The 20,806-nt window shown below is 42.7% G+C and overlaps 1 protein-coding gene across 4 annotated transcripts in view; it reads left to right on the top strand.

Annotated features, from left to right (window-relative positions):
• Positions 1–20,806, top strand: part of lrch4 (leucine-rich repeats and calponin homology (CH) domain containing 4) — a 46,661-nt gene continuing 25,855 nt past the window's right edge. For 2 of the 4 annotated variants that reach the window (XM_035637120.2, XM_035637092.2), the window contains exon 1: positions 3–476. In XM_035637120.2, the coding sequence (XP_035493013.1) occupies positions 305–476 (172 nt within the window). In that variant the 5' untranslated portion in view covers positions 3–304. Of the gene's footprint in view, positions 477–20,806 lie in introns of all 4 variants that reach the window. The other 2 variants (XM_035637102.2, XM_035637111.2) reach the window with 2 other exon arrangements.

Here is a 20,806-nt window from a genome sequence, read left to right as displayed (position 1 = left end):
CTTGGAGCAACTTCCTGAAAGATTGACAGCTAGAAGCGCTCTCGTTGAGCGGCGGAACCGATCGCTCCCGTTGTGTGCGAGGGAGAGACAATCACAACTCGCACATTAGTTTTTCTCTCTCTCTCCTTTGCTTGGAATTTAACCGCGTACTTTCCGAAGAAGTTCGCGCAAAGAGCAGCGCTCGGTTTCGGACTCCCATGAGGACGAACGGGGTGTGAACGCGGCGGCGCGGACGCCTCCAAAAAAGAGAAAACCCCTCCAAACCCCCCCCCCCCCCAGAAGAGGAGGCAGACCTGTCCGCTCGATGGCTGCTGGGGATGGAGCCCAGCTGCCGGCCACCGTAGCGGCCAGCCGCAGCGTGGAGAAGGCGCTCGAGGAGGCTGCCGCGAGCGGGGCTCTCAACTTGTCCAACCGCAAGCTGAAGGAGTTCCCCCGCAGCGCCAGGAACTACGACCTGTCCGACATCACGCACGCAGGTCGGTTTCCTCCCTCTCTCTCTCTCTCTCTCTCTCTCTCTCTCTCTCTCCTTTTCTTCTTCCAACTTACGAAGCGCTGGTAGCGGGCTAGCGGCCGTCACGAGCGCCGCCTTTTGTTTTATCGCCACCTGCTTCTTTCTTCTGCCTCCTTCCTCCCCCCCCCACCCCGAAGACTCCCCCTGACAACCTGCCTAATATGAATTTCTCTCCCGGCGTCTGTCATAACTTTGCAGCTTGTAAAAAAACCAACAAAAAAAACCCCGAAATGAAATAAGACTCGTCTTTACACACCGGGACATGCCTCCATTGATTAGGCTCGTGCACGTCTTCTAGCGGTGATAGTCCAGTGTCAAGAGGCGCGCGCCCGGCGTCGCCGCTAGCATGCACGTTGCCCCGAGCTAAAGCATGTCATGCTTCACAAAAAAGAAAAAGAAAAAAGAAAAGGGGTGGTGTGTTTTCTTATGGTATAAGCTTTGCCCCCTTTAAGCAACTAAATGCACGCGAGTCCTCTCTGAAAAGTGGATTTCAAAGAAAAAGAAACCGACAGACGCGCCAGTTCCTCTTCCTCAACAATGGCCTCCTGTAGAAGTGCGAGAGAATCCTTTTTTTTGCATTTCACAGTTCGGGCTGAACTTGTTGTTGTTTTGTTGTTGTTGTTGTTGTTGTTGTTGTTTGGGGTGTTTTTTCTATGCAACCAATTTTATTGACCAGCCTGATCGGGAGTCACCTCATCTCACTGACACCAGCAGCTGAGAGTGCACCTGAGCTGTCAGGAGTGGGCGTGGTCTGTTGGATTAAAGGGAACTACCTTGACCTGGTCTGTCTGAAAACAGGATTACACCATCCAGGTTGCTGAAATCACCCTGGCTACACAGCAGTGCAAAACCAACAGCCCACTTTTGCTCTGCTGCTGCTGTGACCATCTGCTTGTAACAATCCAGGTCTAGACCCTGAGGGACAGAGGAGGCCTTGAGCACACGTCAACACACACACACACACACACACACACACACACACACTGACACCTGCCTCTAGAGCAAACCCAACCCCTAATGACTGTGGAGGTGATGGAGTTATCCCATACCCGCGCTAATGCAACTTCAGGATCAGATTATCCATTCATCCAAGTGCAGGTCCTTGAATAAACGGATAATCCATCTTGGCAAGTTGGATAACACACACACACACACACACGCCTGTGATCCTCAAAGTTTGGTTTAAAGGGGCATTATCAGTGTATCGCTCAGCATGCGAAAACAGTTACATAATGTCCTCTGTGGTTCTGGATGGGGCTCTGTCAAGTCTGACCAATTAACCTCGGATGACGTCATAGTGATGTCACCGTCGTCCTCGGCTTGCTGGTGGTGTGTAGTTGGAAGATTTGTGCTTTTACCAGACGAGGAGGTTATAATGAAAGATGCTTTTTCGTGTGGATGATTTGGAACCTAGATTTCGTAAATGGTAGCTCTTCTTTCGCTTTATTATAAGCCATGTTAAATGTTATTATTATTATTTCTGACTTGAAGCAGTGAGGAATAGAATGGAAAAATGCTTTGTTCCTCGTACTGTACACAGTAGATTGTTGAACACTGAACAGCACTACTTTGAACAAATATAAAGTGCATGATGTTGTGTGCTGAGTGATGGGACTGAGATAAAGCCCATCAAAGGAAAAAAGTAATACAACACAAAATCTACAGACAGAATATTACTATTATCCCTTGCACTCTACAAGAGGGTTGTAGGCCTTTCACCATGAACCTGGTCAAAGCATGGTGCGATCACTTATCCTCTCCTCAGTCATCCCACTAGCTATAGCTGTGAAGTGGCTTTAGGCTTGTCTCTGACTGGGACCAGCAGAAGTAGTGTGTGCTTTCGCTTTCACTAAAGGTTTTGACAGATTTCCACGTGTCACTGCCTTTACTTGCAAAACATTTGTTTCACTTGTGGCAACGAGCCTGGTCTCCATCAATTTTGGTGCAGTACAACCAGACTTTCGACTGGTTCACTCTCTGTGTCATCACCATATAGAGCACTAGGTCTACGTATGTGAAGGGCAGTGTCGTTAACGGCCCGGTGACGATAACTTCCGATCTTATTGATACTACGGTATTTCAGCCCTGGGGCCCGTCTAATACCAGTTTTCAGTGCCCATCCCTTACTATGCCTGATTTCTTTTCCAAAGCATCATTCAGACGAAGCCCCACCCCTTCTCTGCCTCTGATTGGCTCAGACTGTGGTATTTTTCTACGCTGTATGCTAGTTAATAAAACATAACGCTACACACACAGACAGACCAACTAAATGTTAGATGCACCGGTGCCACCAAGGAACATTTTGCACTGCTGGTTGCGCAGCTTTGCGCTGTCATCTTGAGTTAAGGGAAATATTGAATCCAGTGTTTTAGCAGCTTTCTATGGAGCTGGAATATAATTACGGATGTCTTGGCCTCAGCTTTGCTTTTTTTTTTTTCAAAACTGAAAACTCGAAGGGTAACAGAGGTGCATGAGAATGGTCTGACGAAATCTTGTGCAACACTTTAGTGGGCTGCATGAGTTTTTGAGATGGACCTGTTACTTCCAGATGTCCAGCTGTGTTTTTGGTTCGATCCAGCCGTCCTATACAAGGATCCACCAGAAAAAATGAGGAAGTTTTGTGTGTCATAATCAGTTTGTTAGTGGTATTTCCACGTAAGGGGCCTATGTGTAAGGTTTTTCGCTGTTGCTACACAGCCAAAATTAGCTTTAACAGCTGTTTCGTTTTCCAGTCTCGAAATGGTGTGAGTTCATCATCAAACTTAGTCCCGCTACACACGAAGTTCTGTCTCCAGCGGTCGAAGGCAATGCCAGTGTTGACTTGTTTAGCGTCTATTTCACTCACTTCTGTGCATCTACTGAAATTAGCATGCTAACCAGCTAGTCCCGGCTCAGCCGTCCAGCCTTGTCATTTTCTGATTGCAAGTCACTGTAGCGTCCAGTTTGTCCGGAAGAAGAAGCGCTGATCAGAGTACAAAGATGGTTGAAGCCCTCTAGATGGGCGACCAGTATCACCACCAGAAACTACATAACATTTATTGTTTTGTTAAATGTAAAAGACATCAGAGAAGTATTGGTTGATATTGTCACTCGTAGTAATTTCTTACACATTTTCCTGCTGTGATGGATCAAAAAGTATCGACTGTATTAATGTTCTGCCACACAAATTCTCACTGTCCCCAGGCCACAGATGATCGTAGAGCAATTTTGGAAGTTTAAATAAATAAAAATAAATTCCAAACAAGGAAGTAGAAGTTTGACAAATATTTCTAAGGGATGTGGAGGAATCTCAAGAAATCTCTTGAGAATCTCTCGGCTTTACCACCACTCTGAACAGGGCAGCTGCTGCTGACAGCGCTGCCGTTCTCTATGGCTCACCGTGACTCATTTGTTATCCAGCCAGCTCTAATTCTTGGGTTTTGCTCATTTATAGGCCCCGTTGTAGACATTTGGACTCAATTGCATGTTTTTGCAGCACCTAGGCTGTCTGCATGGTAATGTGTAGTATCTGACTAATGTGGTGCTTTCAGTTTCACTGACATACCTAGTAGTTAGGGACTACTCGCTTGAACCTCATTTCAGTAAAGTGTGTGCGTGTGTGCGTGTGTGCGTGTGCGTGTGTGTGTGTGTGTGTGTGTGTGTGTGTGTGTGTGTGTGTGTGTGTGTGTGTGTGTGTGTGTGTGTGTGTGTGTGTGTGTGTGTGTGTGTGTGTGTGTGTGTGTGTGTGTGTGTGTGTGTGTGTGTGTGTGTGTGTGTGTGTGTCATTGTGACACACAAAAAACTGACTCACCAAACTGTCATGGTGGTTTTCAGGTGCAGTCTTGCCAGGTTCGATTTGAACTAATCCTCATGTTAAGTGAAGGAGGGGGGATACTAAGTGATAGCTGATGCATCACCAGCACATGACTTATATATGGATGTGTATTCTGTTACATCCTCCTAACAAAGAGTAGCTACACTTTCGTCAAGGTGTAATGAAGAGTTTCACATTTATAGACTTGTTCATTGCTTTGCTTTTTTAGCTCTGCCAAGGAGCTTGTGTTGTTTGTTTCACCGCAGGATTACTCATTAAATTTCAGAGCAGCAAATTGACAACACAACACAACCTCGCAAGAGGAAAACAATCCCGTTGATTGTTCCCGTCGAAGAAGAAAGCCACGGTCTGAGCCAATCAGAGGCAGAGAAGGGCAGTCCTTTGTCTCTGATAGCGATGGGCACCGAAATACAGTATTAAACGGTGTGAAAGACCGTAGTATTGATAAGCTCTGACGTTACCGTTGCTGCTAATGTCGTGGCGCTAGCTGCCCCTTCACAGCTGCAGCTAGTAGGAGGATGACTGAGGTGGTGACCTGGTTCATAAGATCCACAACCCTTTACAACAGTAGAGTCCAGGAGCTTTAGGTAACAGTCTGTCTGTACATATTGAGTTGTGTTACTTTTTTCCTTTGATGGGCTTTATGTTTGTCCCATCCCTAAGCACACAACATCATGTACTTTATAACAATTATTTGTTCAAAAATAGTTTTGTTCATGGCTAAGGCTCAGGAATAATTTTTTCCCCAAATGAAAAAGATAGGCGCACCAGTGCAATAAATGTAAAAAGTAAGTCTGGAACCCTGCCTTGTATTTGCTGCCAGATGGAAACTTCCATTGAACTAAAGCGTTGTGTTGAAACTGTCTGTATCTGAGTCCAGGCCCTCCTGGACCACAATGGACCCACACTTTAGTTAGGGGAACCCTTTTAGGGACTTGTAGGACATCAGAGAAGGCCCAACATATCAGCATTTAAATGTCATATTTAACATATTTCAATTAATAATAATTATCTCTTTAATTCAAATTTTGGCTGATTTTCAATCAAGTTTTCTTCAGAAATGACAGTGTAAGTGACCCTAAAACCTTGACAACAGAGTTATCCAATCAGATTTAGTTGTTGTTTATTTGGAATTTAGTTGTAAGGTTACAGCTCGCTCACTTATAGTTTAGGACTTGATGATCAGGACAGATGTTTGGAGTCTGTGTGTTCATTTAGTAAGTGACGGATAAATCAGCCAATCATATTTTGCTATTGTAGTGGGCGGGACAAAAAAAACATTGCCCTTCACCTTCCAGAAGGCCACTGACATCTAGATGGGTCAGTGAGCGTGAAGTGTGAGGGCCACTGTAGTAATGACTTTTAAAAGCTTAAGCATCCAAGAGTGGCATCTGGTGAATAATTTAGAAGTTCTATCTAACGTTTGTGTACTCACCGTAACGCCGTCATGTTTTACAATTTGGGGATTTTGAGGTTTTGAGTTTGAGGCAATGCGTTGCTGTCGATGATTTTGTGCGTATGTGTCTGTCTGCACACATTGGTTGCATGCCCCCAAGCTGTGTCGGTGCCGCTGTGTCGGTGCAGTTTTGCGCTGCGTGTCGGAGCTTTTACCTTCTGTGGTGCTGACGATGAAAGTGTGTGTGTGGGTGTTCACATCTTTAAAAAGTACCCAAAAAACATTCTGACTTTGCGACGTTGAAGGCCCAGTGCCAGACCCCGCGGTTCGTTACTTAGGCCTACCCTACTAAGGGTAAATGAAATGAAAACATCACTCAATTTTAAAGGACTGGGATCAGGATTGGGACATCCTCCCTGTAATAACCCAGATATTGAATTCTGCCTTCATACAACAACATGCTGCTGTATGTGGAATTTTAGTTTGTTCAGTGGCAGAAGAAAAGGAAATGTTGTTGCATGGGCACAAAGTTAATAAACTGACCCCCAGTCTCATATGACCTCTGGGGATGTGAGAGACAAGACGTTATTGTTAAGAACGGGAGGGGACCAATGAAACACACACACACACACAAACACACACACACACCCTCCTCCCCTCATTCATTATTTCTCTAAGTCAGCTGCTGGCCTTCTCAGTTGTGGTTATATGAAGTGTGTGTGTGTGCGCACATGTGTGTAAGGGGGGGGATATTTCCATGCCATGTTCCTATAATGTGGTTTACAATGAGGCCTGTTGTTGGCCTTGGAAAAAATATCCAGACCTTGTTGTGTGATGTAATTAAATTGAATAGAATTATACGTGTATACAGTCAGTGGCCCATTCTGAAAAATATTTCTTCTGGAAAAACAATTAATTTCTTATTAATTCGTACTATTTAATTGAAGTAGTATTAGGCTTGAGTGTCCAGAGTGTTGTTTGTGTTCAGATTGAGCCGTTTTCAGGTTGGGACCGCGTCTCCCGGTTACTGTCATTATCCACACAGTAAAAAACAAAACACTTAACCCCAGTGTTTGCAGTCAGTACTAAACTTATTTCTCCTCGTCCCTTTTCAGACACAACTCTCTAGAAAAAGTCAAGCTGTCGCTTCTTCAGCTGAGTCTGTGCACCGACTCGAAATTTGGCCCTGAAAAACTCCGTAGCTCTCTCCAGTGTGAAGGGGCGACAGCTGTGGTCAGCTTGGTTTCACCGGATTCAAATTATGGGCCAGTCTCATAGCTAAAAAAAAAGAAATCCTGGCTCCAGCTCTGTACATAATGGCTGAGACTGGAGTTTATTCTTGGGCAAAGAAAGTAAAGCATGGTGGAGAACACAGCTGTGACGCTTTTGACGACTCCTAGAATAACTTCATACCACTGTGGGAAAGACCTGAATAACACTACCACTGCTCCTGCACCAGATGTTGCCAGATGCATAGGAAGTAGCAAATATTTTCTGACTTGCATCACAGCATGGTATCCCTGATGCAACAGGATGGAGAGGGTCACTAAGGAGGCCAAAAACATCATCGGAACTCAACTGCAAGCAGTCAGTGACATTTTTGAGACCCGATGCCGAAGCAGGGCCACTAACATTACCCGTGACCCGACCTATCCTGCTCACCACCTCTTCAAGTTTTTCCCCCAGATTAGTGAATGGTTCTTAGACTCGACTCATCTCACAACTCATCAAACCAATGTCCTACCTCCCATTTATTTATTTATCTATTTATTAGGGCTGCAATCTTAACTGAACTTCATCTTTAATGTGCAATACCTGATCTGTGAAGTGCAGTTATTTATAGCTGCAGTAAATATGTTCACTAAGAATAAGGATACAATTTAAACTTGCCCTTTTTTAAACTTATATTGCTACTTAGATTTTAAGTGCCTGATTATGCCTTATTATTTGAATTTAATCTTCAGGGAGTACCAACGCAATTTTGTTGTGATACTGTCAGACAGTAGTGCAATGACAATAAAGCCTCTATCTATATTGCCTCCCTCCCTTTTTGTGACTGAATAAGCTTAGAGTATCTCATAGTGGTTAGTGTGTTGAAAGAAAAGTTAACTAATATTTTTGCTCCTTGTTCTTGTTGCTGCTGCAACCATGAGAGTTTGCGTAAACTGGACCACAGCTGACCCAGGTGATCAGTTGCTCTGGCCACACTGAAATAGTGGGCAAATATTGGGTGGATTACTATGAGGTTTCGTAAAGACATTTATGATCCCTGGAGGATGAAACCTGATGACTTTGGTTCTTGACTTTCAAAGAGGTTGACATTGGACTGAAATATCACAGCAGTTGGATGGATTGTGGTGAAATGTTGCACAGGCACACATGGTTCACACAGGATGAATTGTAATGAGCATGGTTGTGCGGTGCCCTTAATTTTCTTCTTATTTAATTTGTCCAAATTTTGTCATTTGAACGGCGATTTTTCGTTCTTGCACATGGTAGAGATGCAGGTAGGAAATTTTTCATGAAGTCAATAACAAACAAACATGGAGGACAGTGAAAGTGACTCGGACTCTGACCATCCAAGACAAAATCTAGGGAGCTACTTCTGTCACATTGACGGGATTTGGGAATGAAAAGTCTGACACAACCCTGCACTTTGCAAATTATGCTGAAGACCGTCCCCACAACGGATGCAACCTGCATCACTAACCTGTTAAGCCTTTGGATATTATTGTAAATCCCTTTGACCTAATGTCTGTCAGCATTTTTAAAAAATCAATAACAAAAAAACAATTCAACTGAATAAAAAATGTCGGTGATTGTGCTTGTTGTTTCTAGCTACATCCAGTTTACAAGGCAAGGACAATAATGTACAATGAAAGCCAAAGGTTTTTGCTCTCTGATGGTTTCACTATTTTATTTAATGTTCCTATCTGCTTCAGGGGCTGAGAAATAAAGGACAATTTCATAAAACCCTCAGGTTTTAGGAGGTTGTTTTCAAATTATGTTAAGGCTTTTTAGAGCATCTTTTTTTGTTAAGTGTGCCTCAGGTCTTGGGTTAAATCCAGTGTAATGACATACAGTGATGAAGAGCGCTAGTAAGTGCCCTGCCCCCTTAAAAAATGGCCTAATTGCAAGTCTTGTACTGAAAAGCTATGGCTCAGCTGCTAGAAACTATGAAACTTCATTCTACTGTTGGTTAATGGTGTTGTTTTCAGCTGTGTGTGTGCTTGTGGTTTAAGCTCAACATATGCATGTAGCCGTCTCTGTCAGTTGTTTACATCTGTTCTGTGTCACGACTGTGTGCATGTTGGTGTGGTGCGTGTGCATGTGTGAATGTGTGTGTGTTCCCCCCAACCCCCAACCTATGTTTCCTCTGTGCTGCGGATGTGGGCTGCCTGTTCACACAACCTTTACTTCTGCTTTGTCGTCTTCTTCTCTGCATCATCTTTGCCTTTCCGATTGCCCCACACTTTGTGTCGACGCCAACCTCTTCACACCCGACTGTCCATAAAAGACTGTTTCAAACCCCGGTCAATATACTAACCCCTTTGTCATAAATGCCACAGAGAAAAAAAAGCCAGATAGGCCTGCTTTCATTAGCTGGAACCAACCAACTAGTCGGCTCATTCCAAAAAAGATGTTCACGAGGAGACCGGAAGGAGTCTTTCATGAACTGATAAATACAGGCCATGTTGTTAATGTCAGCAAATGAATGCCATGGCTTGTGTGATTATAGAAAGAAGCTTCCCTCTTGTAGCACAGAGCAGCTTCTACATCTTCATGCATTGTTGCATCAACAGGGACCAGGAGTCCGTAAATGAGGCTGCAGCATGCCTGGTTCTTTTGTCATACCTTTATTGACAGTCTTTCTGTTATTAATGTCTGAAAGCTTGTATCTGTGTGCCTCGCCGTCTGAAACCTGCTGGCGTGTTTTCCCTCTTAGAGCACGGCAGCTGGTGGGGAGGGGGGTATCCCTCCTTAGCCCCATGGGAGGTAACCAGAGAAAATAGTAGACACACAGGCTGTGGGGCAACACTACCAGTCTGCCAGCAAATACATACTGCCATACTGTGTGTGTGTGTGTGTGTGTGTGTGTGTGTGTGTGTGTGTGTGTGTGTGTGTGTGTGTGTGTGTGTGTGTGTGTGTGTGTGTGTGTGTGTGTGTGTGTGTGTGTGTGTGTGTGTGTGTGTGTGTGTGTGTGTGTGTGTGTGTGTGTGTGTGTGTGTGTGTGGTTTTAAAAGACAAGCCTGTCTGGCTTTGGGGTCCACGTTCTCCTCAGTCACAGTCGGGTTTGCCATTACAATATATTTAAATTTGATCTATTGATTGTATTCTGATTAGTTGATAAATCCTTTGGTTAACTTCTGCCATTGATTTTTCAAAGCATTTTCTAAAAAATTCCTCATTTGCAAATAAAAGTTCAACAACAACAACAATGCACCATTCCCGACAGGAGTTACACCGCTCTTGCAACAACAGTTATTGATTTTCTGAGAATTACTGGTCATGACGCAGGCAGTGTTACCTAGCGGAGGACCAGAGAGGGCTGGCACGTCTACTGACGGCGGAGGTCAAGTGTATGGTGTGGGATGAGGAAGTAGAGCGGCGCACACTTTATCAAAGTGTTATCAGAGATGCGTTAGTGGGTGGGCTCGGGCCAGACATTTGGCACTTGCGGGCCGGACCTGGCCCGTGGGCTGCCATTTTTGGTTCTCCATTTTGTGTTTGTCAATTTATCCTATGGCCCAATCGCACACCCCTACATTCCACAAAAAATCAAAGTATTTAAGTTATCAACATAATCGATTATGCCAATGTGTCAATCCAGCTCATTCCCATTTTTGGTTCGCTGGCCTAGATGGCGAGATAAATTCATTCTATCCCAAATAATCGTCACATTATCCTATGGCCCGATTGCCCACCCCTACATTCCACACAAATCAAAGTATTTAAGTTATCAACATAATCGATATGTCAATGTGTCAATCCAGCTCATTCCATTCTCTTTCTCTTTAACTGCTTATCCTGATCAGAGTTGTGTGGAGCTGGAGCCTATGCCAGCAAGCGGCTGTGACTTTTTCCAAAAATCAAGTCCAAATGAACCTGAATGTGCACTTACTGCATTTAATTATGTTGAAGCTCCAAATAAAAGAACTACGCTGGAAAATATTCATGTGTTCATGATCCGCTCAGAATAGTCACCTGTTCTTGAGGATGTCAGGCATTATTTCATATATTTCAACAAATCCCATGAAAGACCTAAACCAAAAATGTGTTCAGCTAATCTAAATCTCAATCAATACTTTATCTTTTATATCTGCATTTCTTTCTTATGCTGACCTCATTTCGATCTCAAAAATAATGTAACTGGCATCCATGAAGTTTCAAGAGGAAACGCACTGTAGTTTTAAACATTTTTTTAATAATCTATTCTAGACAGACATGTTGATAGAGAGGCTGTTGGACAGACGACCTACACCAGAATTCCCAGGCTGAATTTGAAACCAGGACCTGCATGCAGGGGTATCTACTTTACTTACAGCCTTTATTTGTTTTGTTGTAGCTGCTGCCTCCTCCAGGATCAACAGGCTGCCATTAGTTAATGGGCCTCAGTGCCATTCCTTCTGGCTCTGCTGTATGTTTGTCCCCGCAACACAATGTAACACTTTAAAAGCGTGTGCAGATAATCTAATGGTGTGGAGTTGACTGCCTGGTGAATAATGAAATCAGAGGCCGTGCCTTATGTAACCCAGCAGATCCATTAACTGCCACAGTGTTTGGTGTCCAGATGGCTGATTCGCTGTGGAAGTCGGTGCACGATAGAGAAGGCATGGGGCCTTGGATGGGTGGCAATGGGGATGAATGAAAAATGTTATTTATTTTCATTATCCAGCACTGTTAATATCATATCAGAAATTTAAGTCTGTCAACGTAATTTTTTGAACTATGATCTTCATTATTTGATCAAAACATAAGATTTATGAGCTACAAGATCAAAGTGACATGCTGATGCAATGCAGACGTCTGCCAGATATCCAGCAGGAAAAATATCTGGACATGTCGGCTAACCCGAATGCTTTAATGGGAAATGTGCTGTTACTGGCATTGAGTTTGTTAACTACTACGTCAATGGCGTCGACACACTTCAGCCAGTGACATCAGGACGAAGCAGCCCGTGCGGAAACCCGCGAAATCTGGGGGAGGAGCTATTTTTATGACAAAACCTACTTTGGAAACCACTGACACTCGTTGAAGATTTCTCCTGGTGAAGGATCGTGTAGAGTGTGGCCCCTGCCACCGATGAGTCACGTCGTGAACAGCACAACGACTGAAAGCCTTGTAGTTACAAGACAGTCAGTCGTATAGTATGAACGGTACAGCGATCTTCCAACTTTGAAAATCGTGTAGTGTGTCCGAGCTACTAGGTGCTATGGTGGTCCCCATTATAGTGCTTACATGACGAGCTTTTCTTATGGTTTTTTTTTCTGTCCATACAAGTCTGGTTTTCTGTGTATAAGTTTGGTGTCCTCATGAGTGTGCTCGTAGGGTATTTCCCATTTTGCATGAACACACTGAGCTTTGCATAGAAAACTAAAGCCAACAGTTTGTAGGGGGTTAAAGGGGGGAGAGAGGAGGTGGAAAGAAGCAAGGGAGAAAGATGGATAGAGGAGAGGAGTTGGCGTATGAAGAAGAAGACCGATCGAGTAAAGTCCGGTTGGACTTGATTTGTACTATACATCAGTGAATGAGAGTAACATTCTATCATATGTTGTAGACTGGAAAAATAACCTCTGAGGAAGTCTAACACTGCCATCTTTATTCACTTGACCTGCAGTGAGTCTCCTCCTTCACAGTTTTTCCCAGCACTGCACTCTGTCCTCACAGACTAGAGGCAATAAACTTAAAGGTATTGACAGGATTTTATTTTGTTTGTTATGAGAGTACCATTCAGCCTGAATGGTACCTTAATAGCAATAATAGTGATCTTATTACAGTGTGAAGTTTAAAGTCTGATACATCCAGAACAATCTCATTCACATGTTGTGTCTTACACTAATGCAAACCTGGCAACCACTGTGTCAATACATCAAACTGTTGTTGGCCAATGAATATCTCTTACTCCCAGTCCCAATGCCACACCTTTGTCTATTTAACATGTTTGTAGAAGAATTGTTTTCACATGATACAATTTCAATTGAAAAACTGTTCATCGATTGAAAGATTTTTTTTCTTCACTTTGGACAGAGCTAGGCTACAGTACCAGTTCAGTTGTAAATACAGGACACAGTAGTGAAGTTATTAATGGGATAATTTTATGTTGTATAAAAAATAGTATTATCATGAAACTTGACGGACAAATATAGTTGATATAGTCTATATCCTATATACAATGCACCCGTAGGGTATCCATCACTCCTCTTGTGCTTTTTATTATAGACAGTATTCATTTTCCAACAGACTACATATTCAACACTTGCTGGGATTTAGAATGCAGATATGCAGATACTCATCTTTAGGATGTACTAGCAGAGATCTTAAGATGTGAATATTCTGTAGTAGGGTTGCAGTGTTGGTCTTTCTTGGTTTTTATGTTTATTCAACATTTTCAATGCAGGAATTTTACTTCTAACTTTTACAGTGGGGTGTTTATACTTTTACTTAAGTGAAGTATGTGAATACTTTACCACCGCTGCTGCTAACATGCAAACAAATATTTTCAACCAAAATATCCTTCTGTTTTCAGTCCTTTAAAGGAAATTTGTAACTTATAATAATGTTAATTGTGAAATACCATGATACAGTGAAATTGTGCTATTTTCTGAGACACTTTTCATACCAACATAATCTCAAGGCTAAGTTTGTTGTAAGTGTTTAGCTGTAGAAGAATGAAGCCTTTAGTGTCTCCAGGGAGTGTGATATAAGGTTAACTTAGTACTATAACCTGCACTGAGAGAACCTCAAGATATCTTGCCCCGACCTGCATGTATAATCACTGATCGAATCCATCAGCAGTCGCAGCATATCTCATCACTTACTCAGCTACACAGCATCATGTAGTTGTCTTCATTCTTACACTCAAGCGTAGTTATGCAAGCGTTTCACCCACACCCACATACAGACAGTGCTGCTCCTCAGCTCACTGTAACTAACACGGTAACGGGAATCAACACTGCCACATCCTGTCTCAGAGCAGACATGCTGTTGTCACTGGCAACGATCAGAAGATCAAATGACAGGCTTGCATGTTTTTCTAGCATTTTAATTAAACCACGCTCATGGTAAGGCATATATTATTTCATTCATTATTTTTATATGTAGGAATACAATCATGGGTCTTAAACAACCTTTTAAATTTTAGATAAACTATTTGATTACTTTGTAAGTAAGATCAAATCTCTGGATATTCACACATAAGCTCCAACCATCCAGCAATGTAACTCTGCTCAGTCCATCCTTCAGTCCCAAACTTCTCATTGGTCCATAGATTTTATTCAGAATCATATTAGAAGAACAATGCTACCACTGCACTGCCATATTTTTCTCAAGAGATGGTGGTGACCAAAACGGAGCTAAAGGCAGAGTGAATCCTGGACTTGTGTTGATCAGGTGGACACAAACATGACACCAAAATGTGCTGGATGTGTAAATATGAAGTTGTTTGCAAACATGTTAGCCATGTCAGCATTAAGTGAGTCTTGAACATGGCATTTATGTTTTTTTTTTGTAGAAAAACTGATTGAGGCTGTTTTTATGGTGTATTAGAGAAGAATCGTGAAGTCAACAAAGTGATTCAGTAAATTTAGTTACACAGTGGAAAGTAACTATCTAAAGTTAGCTAACATTTGCCACAGGTCCCACCGAAACAAGTACGGCTGTAGCTGAAAAAACCCTCGAGTTCTTATGTCTTTTAATGCTTAGAAATGCAACTTTAAATTTCCTCCAAAAAATAAATTATAAAAATATAAAAAGTATTGTAATATTTAAGAAGTGACATACGATGGAAAGTGCATTGGAAATGTTGCATATTGTAACAGAATTTGTTGGGCAGATTTTGCAATCGTCAGTCACAGTCCTCCGCATGTGAGTCAGTAATTTCTGGCTTTGCAGAGACAGGTCTTTTCCCAGCAGCCCCTTCAGCTGTGTGGATTAAAGTCAGTAAAGAGCTGCCCTTTCTGTTGAGTCACTCCTCTTGGGGGGTTTTGTTGTCTTGGCATCCTCATGTTCGACCTCTTTGTTTTTCTACCCTCCTTCTGGCTGATCCTCAGCTCTTTTGTCCATGCTCTCATGCTGCTATTATCCGCCGGTTACTCACTCCCTCCACCCTCGCCTCCCTACTTCTTCTTCAGAACGTGATATGAGTAGAGTTTCAGTTTGTAGACACACAGATGCCCTCTCTACACACGGGGAAGCCCAGGGTCCATCTTTTCTTCCATTTGTCCTTCTTTTATGCTGTTTTAAAACTTAGTTTTTAACAGTGTTTTAAAATAAAAAAAACAGTGGTCACTGGTGGACTATGCACCGGTCAAGTGCGTCCCAGTGTAAACGGGAAGTAAATTTTCTATTTGCAGAAAATATTACAAATGAGGAAAAGCAATTGCTAAAATCAAGGGATGGGATTTCTTTTGTTGAACTGATGACATAGTGGAACTGTTACAGACTGAAGGTTTAGCAACACTTTGCATTCACTGCTGGCAGTCGAGTCGTGCTAAGACCCAATCAGGAAGTAAATGTGGGTGCCTGTGTCATTGTTTAGTTCAGACTAAAACACAACCTGGAGTTTTCAATCTAAAACAGGACCAGCAACATTTCCACAAGTCTCCAGTCTTCGCATTATCACAGACGGCAGGTGTAAATGTAGCAAAAACTAAAACGTATTAGTATGGACATAGTCCAAGATGGGTCAAAGCCTGTCCTTGCCACTGCCAAATTGCGTACATTTGAAAATCGGCTGATATTTTGACCTGATTTTGCGGATGTTTGGGGTTGATGTCTCTCCATCTATGGTTTGAGTGGAATTTATTAGACTTTTTGAAGAGCTTACTGCACTTAACATAACAGATTGTCAACCTGTCCATGTGTGTAGGGAGGGGCTAAGAGACACACATACACACACACTGTGTGTGCACAGAGCTTGATTATCAGCGTGTCTTGACTAGCACCAAAAGCCGCATGTGCCTCCCATGTGACTGTGTTTTGAACCAAATCAAACCCAGTGACAAACCACACCTCACTTGCACTATAGCAACATGAATTGTAACTGCTATGCTTTTTTGTAGATCAGTATCACACAGCATGACATAAGGTGAGGAAGTCTGTATGTCACTTTAGGAGCAGTCTTGTGACTTGAAAGGTAATAAGATTTGCGGACAGAGTAGTGTGTTAATTGACTTTGTCAGTACACATCAGTAATCATGCATGCATGTAAAGATAAATAGGACCTGCGTCATTGCAAACATTTAGCAAGTGAGTTAAGTGTTCAACCAGCATAGCTCATGGTGTATAACAGCAGCCTTTGCAACAGCAGATTAAAGACTTGTCTGACAAAGTCTCTGTGAGGGCTTATGTCATGAAATACAATCTGAATTATGACACCTGTTTTTTTTTTTTGGTGGGGTGGTGCTTTTCCTGTGAATTTGCCTGTTTCAGTGTACTGCTTGGGGTTTTCCTGTGTTTAGAGAAACTGGGGTTTACAAGAGACCCTCTTAGCAGTATTTTCTAAACTCCAGAGGTCAATGGGTCAGCAGTGATGTAAGTGTCTGATGTAGATCCTGCTCCGTCACAGCCTGGCCTCTAATTAACTGCAGTGTTCTGCTCTGACAGGCTGATCCTTTGAAATCCTCCGACACTACCTCACAGATCCACAGTTTGTACCTCTTCCATGCCTTTTTTTTGTGAAGGCAAAGTTGCAAAAGTAATTTTAACATGGTATACTTGCTACATTGCTTTTGACAAAAATACTTTTTCTAGAACTTCAACAGCAGATAATGTCTGTTAAGTTGTCAGAGAGATCTATCAGTTAATGTGTGAGCTTAGTAGTTGTTATATCAACCATAGCACTAGAATTTAGTGAATTTAGTTACATTTCCGTAACCAATAATGCTAATTCCCTCCTTTGCAGTTACACTTATGTCACCATTCATTTGACTTTTAGGGCTTCAAATCAGTTTTAGATTTGGATGCAGGTTCATATGCTCATCAGCAGTGTGCAGCAGACTGCTGCCTTACAGCTGTGTGGGGTTTGAACTTTTATAGCACTTTTGGTCAAACCACAATCAGTGATTTCATAGCAGGCGTTTTCCATTTACTGTCAGAGAGGCTCCACATGTAGCCAGCAAACACTGAAACTGGTTTGGGTTGGGAGACTGATAATCTGATGATCTAATCTGGCACCCGAGATGACATGACATGGTTTAAAAATGTGAAGTATGGTACAGGTAAATGACATGAGGTTCCTAGAGCTTTAAAAGAAAAACTCAACATAGAGTTGATTTCCCAAGCTTGCTTCTCTCGAGCATTTTAATAAATAGCTAGCAGGATAGAGTATGTAACTCGGACGGGTGTGTGACAAAAAATCAGTGAGTTTGAAAATAGTGAAAGGAGGACTTCTAATATAAGATTCAGCCAAGTTAAAGCCAGAGTTGGACTGGTTTGCGCGGCCCATTTTTGTGAAGGAGCTTAAACCGGTTTGATTTTACGTGAACCAGCTGAAACGGCGTTATTTAAGGTTCTGGCATCACCAACCTGTGCTGACAGCATCACAGGGCTTAACCCACCTTTTGTATTGTTTAGTAATAAGCAATATGTGATTGAACTTACTAAAACACATAAATAGCCTAAGTTCTGCCCGGAGCTAAAGCCTCTTACAAAGTAAATGTTCCGACGCAACGGCTCTGGCTGGTTCTGGCGCTGTGTTTGTCCACACATACAGAGATTGAGAGAAAACATCGCATATTTCGGCTCGTCTGGCGAAGTTGGGAATCCCGAGGCCCTGTTCACCTGCGTGCATGGTCACTCCTACTTGTTCTCAGAGTAATCGTAGTGGGGACGAAATCTAATTATAGAAGTGGTTACTTCCTTTGTAGGACAGAGAAATCACCTGATCAGGGTGAGTTTTGTACCTTGAAGCGACGCGCGGCCGGCGTTGCGTTCTATTTATAGTGTCTTTGGCGTCACAGAACCCCTCGCAGTGCCGTGTGTGTCTTTGCTAATGAGGTAGTTGGGCTGTGTCCAAGATCCCGCCCCTTGGTGGGAGATGCGGGTCGCTGGGTCTTGGCGCTCTTTTCTTTGTGAGGCTTCTGCCACTTCAGAAGACCATGCTTTGACTCAGGCTTCTGAGATGACACTTGCCCTGTTCATTTACCCATTGTGTTTGCACACAACACCCTTGATGACAAACTTCCCTAAAAAGTTGATTCTCCAATGACAAAATGAAAACATCCTTTGAAGTGCGTATCTGAAGTGAGGTAAGAGAAGATCATCGCCCTTAGCCATTCAGCCGTTTGCACTGGGCAGGGTAGATGAAATAGTCACTCAAATCACATCTGCATCACCCTGACTACAATTCCAGCTGTGACTAAGCTGGATTCAGGCAGTCTGGAAACAAAATGCATAGTCTGAACAGGGCACGTGTGTGTCTGCTCTGTAAGCGGAAGGTTTCTCTTCTTGTCATGCTGACATGTTGGCCCTCCTCCCCATCACGCAGTGCTGTTGAGCTCACAGAGTTGGCTCTGGCCCATGGAGCAGTCTGACTGAAAGAGCCAGAAAGAGTCCAGCTCCGTGAACCCTGGCAGGTCAGTGAGAGACTGGATTTACCACTGCTTTGCCTCTCCTGTTCCACAGCACATGCTTTTCACATGATGCTCATGTTGAGTCATTCTGGCATTGTTACAGCAGCTATCAGGACGTTAAAACAGAAAGACTTCCCTGGGGGAGGGCTGCTTGAGACTGTTAAGCAGTTGATTCGTGTTTGTGTCTGTGTGTGTGTAATGCTTGGGTTTACAGTAAAGATAAGAACAGGAATTGCTCTTCATAATTAGAGAATGAAAGTAGTCGTTACAAGAACCCTAGAATTACGTGTGTGTGTGTGTGTGTTGCGTGGCACAGGCAATACTTTTATTAATCGTAGTAGACATAATAACAGATTTATAGACATAGAAGCCCTCACTTTCTCTTCAACCCTAAACTGGAGCTCCAACACGTTTGGCTGTATTACTATTGCAACAACGGATATGGAGACTAGACAATCAGTCCATCCCCCGCACACACACACAGACAGAGACAGAGTACTATTTCCACCCCCACCTTTTGTTCAGACAGCTCCCCCTCCAGCTATGGGACAGTGAAGATGGAGAAAAGAGGTTTTGGTGCTACTGTACAATGTGTAGACACTCTCGCTGTCCTGTTAACAAAACACTTGCTCTAATTTCTTCTTCCACCCTTAGATGTCTGTAGTAAATTAATATCTGCTTCATTAAACTCAGTTAGGCCTGATTTCTCTTTATTTATTGTTGTCTATATATTTCCATTCACTAACTGATCAGAGATCTGGTTGGTTTTGCCATCTTTTGAATTTCTATTTTGCTTGTTAAATTGAACAGTTGTTTCACTTGATTATGGCCACAATTTTCATCAATCAAATAATCGGTGATATGAGATCAAAACGATACAGTAAAAATATGCCTAGTACACCTAGTCTCACAACTAGGTGAGATGTTGGATGTTGGCCATAGTTTTGTAATTGACATTATTTATTTGATAATTAAGAAGAAATTTTTAATTAAGAGATTATAAAAAGAACTGACTGACCAACAATCAAGCTGCAGTGTTCATCAGTGAATAATATTAACTATATTTTTTACTTGAAGCCTTCCAAAGTAGAAGTCCCCACAGAAGCCCTCACAAAGAGAGGAACTGCCTCCTCCTCCTCCTCCTGCTGCTTCCTACACAAATCAATAAACAGCCATTGGGCTGTCTGCCATTGACAGACCTTTGTCTCATCCCGCTGCCAGCTAAAGCTCAGTGCTAATGGTGCTTTTTGGAATCAGTGCAGCTCTATCGCTCCATTGATGCTTTATTTTGCTGCACGCTCACATTTTTTCATTCTATTGTCAGCCTGCCGCAGAGTTTAATACACAGATATCTGTGTAGAGCAGAGGTCATGTTGATGAGGTCAGTACTGAGTAGGGGTGTAACGGGTCACAAAATTCACGGTTCGGTTTGATACGACACAGTGGTGTCACAGTTCGTAATGTTACAGCAAAAAAGTAGAAATGCCAGAGAAATTTCCTTGATTCAATTTTTTTTTTAATTCATTAAAACTAACACAATAATGTTAAATGTTTTTGGACTTTACACATCATCTGTACACAGCGCAAATCTGCTTGATGTGACAGTCACCCTCAGGTATATTGTCGAAGATTTATTGCCAACATAGGGTGCAAGGCCCTATTGTTTCCGTAAGGATTTTATTTGTTATACGGGCCAAAGCACTGGAGGCCTTGCAGGTTCACCAGATCCACCTGCCCAGTTGTGAGATGTTGTTGATGTTATGTCGTGAAACGGTTGATGATGTATTAAATGCTATTGGCATGGTGATGCAGTCCCGCCCTAAACACATCTACATGTCAATATTGAGCCGTGGTCATAGCGCCACCTACTGACAACAGGAAGTCTGATTTATGTGACAAACATCGACCCATTTACATGAAATTTACATGGTGTACTCTACGCATCATGTATGCATATTCATGTGTCCTTGAAGGTGGGTGACAATGGCCTACTTTACTGTAACTCTGCAAACACAAAGTGGGAAGCAGCCAGTCACAGCTATTTTTGGACACGCTCACCCAGTTTGGTCAAAAGTGGTCGAGTGCTCGCCTCGCCAATATTTTGTCACATCAGAGTTCCCTGCTCGGAACTGGCTGTCGGTTTCAGGCTGGTGGTTTAGGAAAGTGACGTGGATGCTGTTACACGAAGGGGGATACAGAACACATCAAACCACAAGTGTGAATTGGTTTAATGTCTTCTGAGTTACTATCTCAATTCGGGCTTGGAGAGACAAGCTTTTTCCAAAATTGCTTAC

The sequence above is a fragment of the Scophthalmus maximus genome, chromosome 1, assembly GCF_022379125.1.
Source record: "Scophthalmus maximus strain ysfricsl-2021 chromosome 1, ASM2237912v1, whole genome shotgun sequence".
Lineage (NCBI taxonomy): Eukaryota > Metazoa > Chordata > Actinopteri > Pleuronectiformes > Scophthalmidae > Scophthalmus > Scophthalmus maximus.
This window is presented reverse-complemented; position numbering and strand designations above follow the sequence as displayed.